The following is a 14,367-nucleotide window of genomic DNA, read 5'->3' as shown; positions in this document are numbered from 1 at the left end:
CTTCTTAGCAAGTGCAATGTCTCCCAGGAGCAAGGCAAGATGGAGTTTTGACTCCTCAGATACAAGAGCTGGAGCCAGGCAAAAGTCTGAGTGCTTCTCCTCCAAGAAAGGAATGATTTGGTTAAAAAATATACCTGAGAAGAGATTCCTGCAGTTCCAGACTTGCTGCTTCTGCCTGTCCAGGATTCCTGTGTGGGACAGCTGGTGACTTCTGTGAACCACAGGTACTTCAGTGCAGAGGATGCTGGAGCCCAAGCAGGAGCAGAGCAGGGAGCAGGGAGGTGGATCTTGCTGTCCTTCCTGTCTATCCCTGCTTGAAGGGCGTCTCCACTCCATGAGTGACTAGAAATGTCCCTGCTCATTTGACTGAGTTCTACTGATACCCTGGATGCTTTGCCACTAATGACACAAAGATCATCCTTAATTTTAATTAGTGTATCTCCAAGGTTCAGTTTAACTACCCAAAATGCAAATTGGAGCCAAGACTGTCATGGTACAAGTCTCAAGTGTCCAGGTTTGAGAAAGACAAGCCTGACAGAAGAGGTGTGAGGAAGAAATGCTACCTTCTTCTATATTTCCTTTCACTGAGCCAGATACAGTTATAGACATCAGTTTGGAAAGGAAGCAGCTGTCAGGGTGGAGGTCTCACTTGGAGACAGTTTTATTAGGAATTACATTTCAGACCATGAATTAATGAAAGAGAGGCACAGGAGAAATTCTAAGTGATGTTTTTGGCAAAAGTATTAGATATCCACAAGGACTGGATATTATTAAACTGCCTTTTGATGTTGTTCTTTATCTTTCTATGTGCAAAATTTTCCCTGCTGCTGAATTAGTTTGCTCAATGGAAAACTTATAAAGTCTGAAGAGCTTTGCACAATTGAGCAAGTAGCTAGAAGGACATAAAATACTTTGACTGAAAATTGTAGGTTACAACTGATATTTAACATTTATTTATAAAGTGAAGAGAGGCCATGTAGCAGATTTCCATTATCACATTGGCCAAATAGCTATGCAAATATCTTTTGATTCCTCCTTAATACTCATGTTTTGAAGAAAGTCTCCCAGGGTGCTAATCCCCTGGAGTGATACTCATTCACATGAAATGAAATACACAGAAGAGTGGGGATGATTTTTACTTGTGTAGATAATGATAGGACAAGGGGGAATGGTTTTAAACTGAAAGAGAGGAGATTTAAATTGGATGTTAGGAAGAAGTTCTTTAAACAGAGGGTGGTGATGCACTGGCACAGGTTGCCCAGAGAAGCTGTGGATGCCCCATCCCTGGAGGTGCTCAAGACCAGGCTGAATGGGGCTTTGGGCAACCTGGTCTGGTGGGAGGTCTCCCTGTCAATGGCAGGGAGTTGAAACTGGATGGTCTTTAAAGTCCCTTCCAACCCAAACCATTCTATGATTCTGTGATATGATAGATAGATTTTACTGGCATGAAAATGGCAATAAGCAAATCACATAGGTCAGCACAAATGACTATAGATAATATTTTTATTTTATTTTATTTTATTTTATTTTATTTTATTTTATTTTATTTTATTTTATTTTATTTTATTTTATTTTATTTTTATCTTATCTTATTTTTATTTTATTATATATATATATTTATGACTTGACCATGCATTTTGCAAATGCCGAGTATGAAATATGAAAAAATGAAAATAGAGCCATATAAGAACTATTGGGGTAATTTCTTTTAAAACAAATTTTTGTTTTTCAAGCAAAGCAAATACTTGGGCACCATTAAGGGGCAAAAGTGAGATCTTCTGTTGTCACTGAAACAAGCAGTAAAATTCCTACTGATCTTAATGGAGCTGGGTTCACTACAGAAGTTAATTCTGTTTCCCCCAGGACAGCAAGCAACAGTTTTGCATTTTTTGGTGATGATGGAAATATTTTCAGAGAGAAACAAATATAGCTTAAATGAGAGGTGAGTCACAGAACAAGAGAATATCTGAGGCTGGAAGGGACCTCTGGAGGTCATATGGCCCACTCCCCTGCTGAAGCAGGGACCCCTAGAACAGGTTCTCCAGTCCAGACAGGATCTGATTATCTTCAAGGAGGGAGACTCCACAACATCTTTGGGCAACCTGTGCCAGGGCTTAGTTGGATGATTCAGTAAAACATTTTCTTCTCACATTTATGCAAAATTTCCTATATTTCAGTTTGTGTCTATTGCCCCTTGCCCTTGCACTGGGCACCACTGTGAAGAGTCTAGCTCCATCTGTCTGTAATAAAAGAGACCTGGGGATAGAGCTAAATATTTTGTATCTAAGACTACAGCTCAGTTTATTTTAATGGGTGCAATTTCAAACTTGATAGGAAGAAGGAAATAATTTTAAACTGTTGATGGGAAAAAAATAAATCAAAGCTAATAACAAGTATTCTAGCAATTATTTGCAACATTGGAAACAAGCCCAACAGAACAAAATGGTGGGCAGAGGAAAATGGCCATAGATGCAAATGGTATTGACCATATATTATATGGCTCTCTGAGATCATTGTCTGTGTGTTACTGTGACCTAGAATGTGACCATGTTTCGCCTTTCTCAATCCCAGGTCCTCTCTGCAGACAGAAGGAGTTGCATAGCGTCATCATTCATGCCGTACAGGTACCATTACTCCTTTAAGTCAGCTTGGAGCATGTGGCATAGGGTTCATCCCCTTGGTCATATTGGCATGGTTTTCCCTGTCTTCTTAAACTTGTTTATGGCAGTCCCAACCATTACCTTTAGACCACAAACTTTTGGCTGTAATCAGACCTATACTGTGATTTCACTCTGCTAACATCTTCAATAAATTTCAGATTAGGCAATTTCATTTTTATTGCCACCATCCCTCTGGTGTCCTCCAGTCTAATAGATAGTGGGAGTTTTCTAAATTGGTGAGGGAAGATCCTCAGATGGTGTGGACTGCCATGACTCTTGACACTGGGGCTTTTCTTGAGAAGTTGTTCCTAGTCTCTTAAAAGTGGTGTTGGAATTTGGCAGGTGTTAAGGATACCTGAATATCACACCCATGCTGTATGTATGTATTGAATGAGTACATGAAAAATATTGTTTTTGATTTAAGGGTTAAGTATTCCTGATAGTTGAAAAGAAATCACAAAAGAAAAATTAAAATAGATATGGCAGGTTCAAAATTCCTCCAAATATTCTTCCAAATGAAACTCTACACTTTCAGGTGGGGTGTCCTTTCTGTTTCAGTTCTTCACCCTTCACAGACCTCTTACCTGCCCAGCATCCACCATTTAGTAATATGCAAAATGATCTAGTTTGACCATTTCCATGCATTTCCTTTGAAGCACACATGATGACAATATTTAAATAATAATAAAAAAAAAGTCTATGAAAAAACATAATGTAAATTCTGACATTCTTTGTACAATCCTTACATTGCCTTTCTGGGTTTGAACTATAAAAAAGATCAAATCCAAAATGAAACAATTATTTTATATAGTGTCAACAGTGTTCAATATATTTTTCATAGTAAGATACTGTCTGAAGTTCAAGCAGGTACCCACATGTCATGCTAGACAAGACCTTACATTCCTGTCATGTGGAGCAGACACTGAAAGCAGCAATTAAATGGAGTACATATCTTTAAATTAATTATAGATGGTTAGTGTTTCTCAGGACCTGAGGGAAATAAACAAAAGTTTTTGGCTGCTGGAAGCTCCGAGTATATTGCTTTAAATCAGTAAATGTGGACAATTTCCATGCATAACATGCCACATATTGGCATGAAAATATTTGTCAGAAATTGATGAATGAAACAAGAAGAATAATGAAGAAAAATGACAGTACACATACCCTCCAGAGAGGAAAATAAACAATGTAAGTGTTTGGTAAATAAATCCCTGCAGAACTCTTAGAAATGACTTACTGATTAATTGAATCAATCCATCAACCTTTTGTGATGGCATCAATTTGCAGTCCCTTCGATGTTGTTCTTCCATAGCTGCTGCTGTAGATGCCTTTAAAACGTAGGATTTGATATAATGCATCTATATGGAGCTATCATAAATTAATTGGCTACTCTAGTGATACATAATTGGCTGACTCATTTACTCTACTTTTATATGCACATGCATAAACTAGACATATAGCCTTATAATTGTACAGAGTGAGACTGTCAGATCATTGAGATCATACTTTCCTTCCTTCCTTCCTTCCTTCCTTCCTTCCTTCCTTCCTTCCTTCCTTCCTTCCTTCCTTCCTTCCTTCCTTCCTTCCTTCCTTCCTTCCTTCCTTCCTTCTTTCCTTCTAAACTGAAAGTCTCATTTACTTTATGTAATATGCAAGCTCTTTGCAGAAAGTACTATCTTATTTTTTGTGTTTATACATTGCACCATGCTTGTACATCCAGTGAGTATCAGTAATTGTAATTTTTATATAAATAATGCCTATCTGAAAAATAAATACTCAGGACTTTGAATCCCTTGAGAAGGAGGATAGAAAAAGCTAAAAATAGAAAAGGGGAGAGACTGTGTATGTGTTTTTGTGTCTCCACCATGAAATATACTCAGATAATATTTATATATTTATATTACTGAGAGAGATGAGCCAAAATTTAGCACAAATGCACGTAGATGCATTGAGAATCAATGCAATTGTGCATATTTATATGTTCTCGTAGGAACAAAGAGTTTCCTTCTGAACACCTGCATGCACAGAAACCAACCATCCAAATATTTGCAAGAGGAAAAAAATCTGAGACAAATTCAGAGACTGAAATGTGAATCTGATTCAGTCAGTGTTCATAAAGACATTTTCTATGAATTCATTCCTAGTTCACCTGTGTCTTTTTCAATGCTAGATATTTATGACTCTCTTTGTACTCACTGAACTATAGCTTTAGCAAATGCAATTGCACATTTGAAAATGATTCTTACTAGGGCTAGCTGAATCTCGTGGCTTCTGTACCTGTCAACCTTTACAGCTGTATTACATGTCTCACTATATCTGGGGCCTTTGGAGGATGTATGTAACCATTTTGCTTTCTGTTCTTCCAATTTTGCACATATCCACAATGACACCATCCTCCATTATTGTCATTGCTGTCGTTATGTGAGGAGTTTGAAACAATCAAAGTGACAAAGAGCAGTATATACTTGAAGTAGGGGATTTGTGGATGTATTCAGGCAGAGTAGGGAAGTGAGAAAGGGTCAAGAAGAAGGTGGTGAGAGGGAGAAAGAAAAGAAAGGTATCAAATAAGGGTGATTTGAAAATGTATGGGAGGACAGAAGACTGTTGAAGAGCACAAGTTGAATGTAAACATGCTTTTTCATGTTTAGCTCCATATGACTTGTCTGCCAGCAGGACGAAGGCAAAGCTAGGAAAGTAGATAGGTAAGAGGTGGTAGAAAAATTCTCTTCTACTGCTGAATGTAGAAGTCTGACCTTTGTCTGGGAGGTTTAATTGTGAATGAGATAAGGCCACAAGCAATTTTTTGAACGTTCGATTTTTTGCAGCGTTATTCCTATCCAAGATATGTCCTGAGAGCTAAGTATTCTACACAATATAGAAAAGAAAAGAAAAATGCTTTGATTAGACCAGAAGAAAAAACCCTTCAGTGATGTCAGCAAGATTTGGAAGTAGCTTTAAAAGACACTGTCTTGGTCTCTAAAGATAAAGGAAGAGTACATTTTAAAAGAGCCCACTTTTGTACACGTGGAGGAAAATGCATAATGAATGCATGCATGACACTACTTAGAGCTCCACATTCGGTAAAATATCTTTCTCCCAGCAGCTATGCGAAAGCCACAAAGCCAACTGGCTGCAATTGTTTCTCCTGGTGAATGTCTGAACAGAGGTGCTTGCCAGGACACAAGACTAAACAGAGCTGATTCCTCTGGTCCACGGGGGATGAAGTGTATTAGCCAATACATGAAGGAAGCACCTTTCACTTATTTTGTGTTGTGACACTTCTATATGAGAATGAATAACTGCAGTCTAAAGGGTGGTTTCTTTTATGCATGGTAATTACATTTAATTTTGCACATAGCTTGGAGCAGATTGATTAGAAAAACATCTGATCTGCACCCTTCTCTAAGGAACAGTGGACACAAAACTGTCTGCAATACTTCTATGTATTGGTTCTTAAACAAAATTTTGATCAACTTTAGTGTCTGTCTCCAATACACATACACTGTAAAGTAGCCAGATTTAGATTAGCTAGAATACAAACTCTAGATTAGCTAGAACACAAACTGAGAAAGCTTATCAATTTCATCTCAGTTAAGTTGAGGAAACACATCAGAACAAAGATAGAAATAAAGAGAAAGAAGAGAAGAAGGAGAGAGAAAGAAATACACATAGTCTATTTACGGAACTTCCCATCTTTGAATGGAAATTCAGATTTGGATTTGGATGGAATTTACTCAGAGTTGTCCTCCGAGTAATTGCATTTAAAAAGAAAACAGAGAACTGGAAATAAAAATATTACAAACTGGAAGGCTTCATGCAGTGTGGAGTTTTGTTTTGCCTACTATCAGTGTGTTCAAATAGAGGGTGAGAGTGCAAATGATAAAAACCTTCAGAGACTGAGTTAACAACCACTCCTTTCTGGAGACATCCACAAATCAATACGCTTTGCATCAGCCTTTTTCAAAATGCTGTACAACATCCAAGTATTGCAACCAGTACTTAAATTAAGCAAGTGGAGCCCAACCCTTTTCTCCTTACCTGACTGAAAAATATCACTTGCACTATAATTATAGCATAAAAAATCCTAAAGGCAATAATTACTGAACTATCTTACTAAAGAATAGTCTGAAGAGAGCACAACCATGTATCTCAAAATATTCACTGTCCCATTTCATTTTTACTAAATGACCTCAGGCAAGCTGTCAATATACATGAGTTCTGTAAAGATGTCACTTAAGACAGGATTTCATTGTTTTGGTGTAGGTACAATGAACAGCATATAAAAGAAAATGAATGCAGTGGAAATATCCACTTTACATAGCTCCCTCTTAACAAGGATTACTTTTGCTGTATTTAACACTGTTGGCAACTGTAAACCTATCATAGGCTTAAAATTCCTGATGAGTGCGCAAAAAAAAAGCTGCTTTCTAAGGAAAGAGTCTATTGCAGTTAGCCTTGTAAAGAAACCTTTTAGTGTCAGTGATAATGAAAATGCATGCTACCTATGACTGAGTTAAAATGGTGTCATGACCTGGCACTTTCTATTCAGTGGTGTCACATCTGTACACTGCACAGACCAGGACTGTCATCATGTAAAAGTAACAGGATTTTTTATCCCACATTGTTGCTCAGCTGGTAACAGTAATCTTTAGTTTCCTATAAGTTGTGAATAGCAGCAGGGGGCCATGGATAGCTCGGAAACCTATATTATTTCCATTTATTTTTTAAAATGCAAATTACACTAGTAAGTCAAAAAAATCACTTTTGTTAAAAATACATTCAGAATTAACAAATGCCAAAAAGAAAAGAAAAAAAAGACACATTTGGATTGTATCTCTTACCTTCTGAATATTTAAGTTTATAACAAAAGCCCAGTCTAGAAAAATAACATTCTTTACTGGATTTTGAGGAGGATACAGCTGTACAAATCAAAAATGTCATCCAGATATTCTCACATTACTGTGCTCTAAACTGCTTCCAGAAGAGATCTGTCCACTAATCATTTAGTTTAGTAGTCAACAGTCCTAATTTCTTTTTAATGGTGGTGCTCTAACTGCAACTTAAGCAGGGTTATGAATATCAACTTCATATAGACATATATATATGTATGCTGTATGTATGTGTGTGTGTATATCTACCCTATATGTAATATATGAATATGCATTTATCATTTTAATACTTAATTATTAAATGTGCTTCCTATTTCCTAAGCACTTTACAAACATGAACAATTTATACCTCTCACAAAACCTGTGAGGCACATATTATTCCCTTTTTAAAGATGGGAAGACTAAGACACGGAGAAATTAAGGCCATTTCTTTTATTAAATTAAAATGAGGCCTAAAAACTATGTGTAGATGTTTCATTAAATTGTCTGACTTCTAAACCTGCTAACTACCAGTAGTTGCCATTCTGTGGGATGTCAGTGAAAGGTATGAAAAATTATCTTCTGAAAACTGGAACATTGCCTAAGTGCCTAAACTGCTTTCTTTTCATGTTAAAAATTCTTAGAGAAACATGATTTTGACTCACTTTCATACAGGGAAAGCTAAAATACCCTGCTGTGCCATTTTCATTCCATTTAAATCTCTACATTGTGTTTAATATGATACAACTGCTCTATTAAATATTACATAAAAGTAGAAACTTTCAAAATTCTTCAGGTTATGGGAAATTTCAGCCTGGCACTTGGAAGCTGCGTGATTTTCCAGGAAGTGAAAGCAGATCTACCCAGAATGAGCTCAGAATTTCAGGTGCCCAAGTATGAAAATTTGAACTTGAGATCCAACAAGTACTCTACTGGATCAGGCCTAAGTGATTTGCCTAATTCATGCAGGAAATCATGAGCAGGATCTTGGGCTGGAGTCCTTGGACCCGTGCATCAGACACTCCCTGGATTATGCAGCCCCTGCCAATAGTTATTCCTGTGTATTACATAAACATACACACACACACACGCACACACACATATATATAAAATCTCACTGAATAAATGTAAGTATAATTCTTGAATGTGTCCCATATCTTCACTGATGAATGCCTGTTCCTCTGTCATTGTCCAGAGTGTTGGTTTGTGACACTTTACATCCATGCAGACACAGCAAAGGGCACTGGTTTGTATAGGGATGGATGAGTGGAGTTAGTGTGTGGGCTGTGGGAGCTCAGAAGCCATGCGGATATGAGGGTTTGATGAACAAGGAAAAGGGATTCACCTGGGGATAGCTTAAGCCTTTCCAAGTGCTGACCTTTTCCTCTTGCCCTCAACAGCTACATGGCCACCTCAGGTGTGGTAGGTGTGTGCCTTTGCTTGTGCAGAGTCTGAGCAAAAAAACAATGACAATCCAAGTTCCTGAAAAGCCTGAGCAAAATATTGGTTTCTTCTAATGAAAGCCACCTAAGTGCTTGAAAATACAGATCAGAGTTAGAACAAAACATATGTTCCTAGGAGTTCAGAGTATTTCATATACACATTGACCTACTAGCAAAATTCCCAAAGGCATCTTGTTGCCAACTACGTAACAGCACAGTTTTTTTCAGCCACAATAATACAGGAAGATAAAATACACGTTCTAACACACAACAGATCCCCCAAATATACCACAAAAAGGTCTCCAATGTTTCTTCAACTCAACTAGTCCCTCCCTGCCCTCCCCAGCCAAAACCAAAAAAATATATATATAGTTCCCTTATGGTGCAATTAGAAAAAAAAGCTCACTTACAGAGAATTTTCAGTTGAAATTAGATATAAAAGAGTAAACATAGCTAGTACATATTCAGTTGGCCTTTGTTTATAGAAATTTGCAGATGTCTCTGTAGTTAGTAAAAGACTTTTAGAGATAGCTATAAAAGCACCTACAGTGCGATAAATAAAAACAGCGGGATTAAGAAGCACTGTTTCTGCTGCTTATTTCCAGTAGGTTCAATTATTAGTTTATGTTACCCCTTTCCCCACCCTGACCCCCCAAAAGATCTATTTTCTTTCTTTTTTTTTTTGTCTTTTTCATTTAACCATTATAAATTGTGTGTTTCTTGACCACTGTGGAACCTCAAAAGTAAAGCACTTTTCTGATAGCTGGCAGTTTTCTACTTGGTCACTCTGGAGCCATGGAGCAACAGAGCCTTATTCCCTGACATGAAAACAAAACAAAACGAAAAAAAGAAAACCACTGACTTAGAAATTGTTCAGAATTAACAGCAGCGTGTTGAGCCTAAAGGACGTTACTTCAGAAAGCTTGCACTGAGTTTCTCTGATGTGCAATGCAGTCGGGTTAAGGCAAGTATGAACTGTACAGCCTTCAGGGCAAACAACGTGCTGTCTATTGACTTCTGTTGCAAGGTCATCCTGGTATTTTTAGTTTTATGTTGACTGATGAGACTTGATGTAGCCAGGAGTGTGGAGGGGGCTCCAAAGCACCAAATTGTCTGGGTTCATGTCTTAATCCAGATGGGCCCCTCTGATGGTGGCTGGGGTGCGGAGACGCCATCTGCTCTGGCCCTCTGGTGCTGGGAGGCAGGACGTCCAAAGTAAGGGTCTGGGGCATCTCCTTAGTACCTGTTAGAAAGAGGGCTGAATGTATATCTTGTTTTTTTTTTTTTTTTTTTTTTTTTTTGTCTCATTGTTCAATCAGCCTTTTTAATTTTTATTTATTTATTATTTTTTTTAGCACAAAAAATGGATTTTTTTTGCTCTTTGAAGAACAAAGGGGCAATCTCAAAACAGTTTCTTTGACAGGTCCTCCAGCCCACGTTGAGTAGTCTCCATGTTACTTTGACCTAGAAGAAAGAAAGGAAAAGAAAGATGCATATAATCCACCAGAAACATATGTGATCACTGCCCTACTGCTCTGGTACCCATTTGCAAGCAAGAGGAAGCCACCGACCAGTAACAGCTCAGCAGTGCATGGGTTAAAGAGAACAGAAGAGAAAAGGCATTTGCTGAGATGATCACTTCTCTCCCTTTGGAACATCATCAGATAAGTCAGCACAGGTTTTCCAAACCATTCTAAACCATACTGCAAGCAGGAGTAATATATAATTACAGTCAGCTAACCCCTGTCAATCTAAAGACTACTGTGCTTTAACCCAAGTTCTGTAACTCCATCTTTCATAGTGTAATACAGACAAGATCTTGTTGGTTACTAATCATGACTTAACTGGTGATTTATTCAAATAATATGTTGCCCATGATATCTGGATTCCACCAACATGAGTCTGAATTCTTGGAGTACAGCTCAAGGAGACAGTAACACAGCAGATTTGCACTGCATGAACTTGCTGACTGTCTTGGTAATTAAGTGTCCTAGTTTCTAGGTGCCAGGTATTGTGTTTTGCTTATGTTTCTTTTCTCCTTCCCTTTATATATATACATGTATATATATATAATTTTAATTTAACATAAATGATAACAAGTTGGTATGTTCAGTTAAATTTATGCTAAATTATCTGGACAGTTACCTACAGCTTTAGGCTAGGAGGCCGTCACAAACATAATGCATAAGTAAACACAACAGAGAGAAAAGACGGGAACAAATATTAAGGCAAATGTATTAGCACCCCCACAACTCTGTTCCCAAGTTGTTGACTCAAAATCCTTTCCACATTTGGAGAAATGTTTAATCCCATAGAAACTGTCATAAGCAAGGTTCAAGTAGCAGAATACACATAGGTAGGCATATGTATATATAGTTACATGCACATATGTAGGGGTATGAATGTACATAACTATGTGTTTCTATGTATACATAGTATGCTTCTATATTTATATATACGTGTATATATATATGTATATATATATAAAGTGAAAGGATTCTCAGACTTCACAGCACTCAAGGGAGTGCAAGCTTCACTTCAGGACTAAACTGCTTTTGAGCAATTTCTCCAGTGCATTAGGCATCAGCATCAGACACAGCATCAGACATGCATGCTTTTTTTTTTTTTTTTTTTTTTTTTGCTTTACTTCTTTTTTCTTGAGTGAACAGACTTATTGTGAAACAAACAAACAAACAAAGATAGAAAAAACTCTCTCCTCTCCCTCCTCTGTACTGTGATCATGCAGTGCAGCAATGTTCCACAACCATAACCGCGTTTTTCTATGTGTGAAGAATCAGTGCCATAGACTGTTTAGTCACCTTCCTTGGTCACCTTCTGAGAGATGAATTCTCTCTTGACAATTGATTTCCGTCATCTTATTGTGTTCTTGTCCCATTGTCTGGAGATGAGCACTGGCATCTCCAGCACAGAATGCTGGGAAGCTGCTTTTTAGGACATCAGCTGAGGCCACACTGCAAGGAGGTATATGAGCAGCTTTTCTGTCCCATTAAAATGCATATTCATTTTGAAGGGACTGGACAGGCTTCTTGGCTTGTACAGCATAAAGTACACTGTTGGCACTTAAATAATAAAAAAAAGCCAATTAAGTCATGATAAGAATCCTTCTCCTAAACACCAGTTTTCTATTTAAAACATAATTTTAAGTTGAATATATTTTTCTGTTAAAAAATAAGCTGGTTTAAATTAAATTTTAAGTTGGGAGAGTTGATAAGGAGAGTTGTGATTGGAAGACAAAGCCTAAACTATAGAGAAAAGAAATAAAGAGAGTCTGAATCTAATAACATTAGACTATTTATGGAAAGAGTAGCCAGAGATAGCTACCTTAATTCACTGTCTACAGATAATGCTTCCTTTTCTGTGAATCAAGATTTTTTTTTTCCCTATCTTATTAATTTATGGTAGTTTTGCATAACTGATGAAACTCCATATGAATGTACTGTGTGCATTTAAATTGGGTTTGAATGTTCTTATAAGTAGAGCTTGATAGATATCACAAATAAAAAGTAATAATTATTTGGTTAAAGTAGTCCTGACACAATAGAAATGTAAAAATGAAGAGCCTGAATAAAGCATTATAATTATTTGATTGTACGAGTAAGTTTGTGTAGATTCAGTATAACCTCCAAATTAACAAAATGAAGTACTAACTTTGTCACAACAGGAAAACGCTCTGGTTGCAAAACAGTACATATTAATAGTTAGCAATTACTAAAGTCAGCATTCCTTCAGGATAGTAATTAAACTGTGCATATATAAAACAGTTCAAATTGATTTAAATAACTTAGATGTAAATCTGTCTGGCTTGAATTGAAATAAAATTTTGTCTTGATGGGATTGTGACATTGTAATCTGCTAAATCAATTCATGTCTGCAAGCAGTATTAGGATGATGACACAACACTATATGTCTTTGTATTGTTTCTGCATATGAAATGATATAGTGAATAATGGGAAGTTGTTCTCTACATTTATTAGTGAAATACATGTTGAAATTTGCATTTTGTCAGAACCTGTATAATCATTATAAGCTGATATTGTTTTGGCAAGTTCTTCAAAGCTGAGGTCATTTGTTCTCCTTCACTTTCCATTCCTAACATGCTGGCCTATACCATAGATAAAAGAAAGAAGTGTTATTGTGTTTTTGACAGTAGTTAGTAGCCAGCTGATATAAAATAAGCTATCTCCTATTTCTCCTATAAACCAGAGCTTCACATGAGTTACACTTGCTGTGAGCCTGAATAGTAGACCATGCAAAGGTGGTCACAAGTTGTCTTTACAACTTTTTTTTTTTTTTTTTTTTTTTTTTGTGATGATGTTTAATATATCCTCCACTGCCTTAGGATTCAAAGCTCTTTTGTAGTAGTTGATAAATTTATGGAAATAGTTATATGGGTATAGCAATATGGATATGTAGGGATATAGTTGTATCCTGGATGGATGTGATTATATCCTCTTGAGAGTGTGGCAATGAACTCCATAAAAGAGAAGGTCTTTCCCATTCCATCCTCTGCCTTTCTATGTCAAATGATTCTTATATTTTACTCATCCCCAAGGGATGCTGAACATTATAAAGTCCAGGTGACATTGGCCAGAGAGTAATGTAAAGTGCTTATTTTTTTTTCTTCTCCTTGAATACTACGGAGGCTAAGGCTAATGTTCTTTGGTGGACATGATCCCTAAGGAACCAAATTTTCCACCCAACAAATAATGCTTTACAACATCTAGCATAGCCTGCTGTTATCTTATCAGTGTGTTTTGATTTCCAATATGTTTTATTGCTGTAAATAAAGTTACCAGCAGATCAAACAACGGCTTGATTAATTTGACATTCGAATTTGTCACTCCACTGACTAATGGCCTGCCTACATTTATGGAGCAACTACAGTGCAAATACATATGCATGTGTTCCTAGTGTGCCTCAGATGTAAATAACAGAAAGGTATTACTAAATGCTATAAAAGCCTCTTAAGGACAAGCTATAGTGATTCTAGAAAACCTTGTCATATACTATATAGTCAGAGGGAAACATGCAGTGTCTTTGACTGCTGCTGGGACACGGCAATACTTTTGTGGGTTGATTGGACAAATGTCAACTTACATACAGATTTCTGTCTCTCAGTAAAGACAGCAAAATCACCTATATATCAGTGAGAATGCAGCACTGAAATAAAGCAGAACATGGTTTACATGGATTCATCATACATCTCTTCATCTCAGTTACAAGCTTAAAAATATTTCCTTCTTTCCACAGGTCTAGTTTTCTTTTCCATCAGTATGAAGATTCTTAGTAAATGTAATCTGCTCTTCTGGAAGAAACACTGAGATCATAAAGAGAATGGGATAATATCTCAGCTAGAAGGCTCCATATGTTGATGAC

At 36.9% G+C, this 14,367-nt stretch overlaps 1 protein-coding gene across 2 annotated transcripts in view; it reads right to left on the bottom strand.

The window, feature by feature from the left end:
• Window positions 1-10,303: 10,303 nt before the first annotated feature.
• The window catches only part of NKAIN2 (sodium/potassium transporting ATPase interacting 2), a 595,502-nt gene continuing 591,438 nt past the window's right edge, over window positions 10,304-14,367 (bottom strand). For both annotated transcript variants that reach the window (XM_032185202.1, XM_032185203.1), the window contains exon 7: window positions 10,304-10,434. In XM_032185202.1, the coding sequence (XP_032041093.1) occupies window positions 10,425-10,434 (10 nt within the window). In that variant the 3' untranslated portion in view covers window positions 10,304-10,424. The remainder of the gene's footprint in view (window positions 10,435-14,367) is intronic.

Source organism: Aythya fuligula, chromosome 3 (assembly GCF_009819795.1).
Source record: "Aythya fuligula isolate bAytFul2 chromosome 3, bAytFul2.pri, whole genome shotgun sequence".
Taxonomy (NCBI): Eukaryota; Metazoa; Chordata; class Aves; order Anseriformes; family Anatidae; genus Aythya; species Aythya fuligula.
This window is presented reverse-complemented; position numbering and strand designations above follow the sequence as displayed.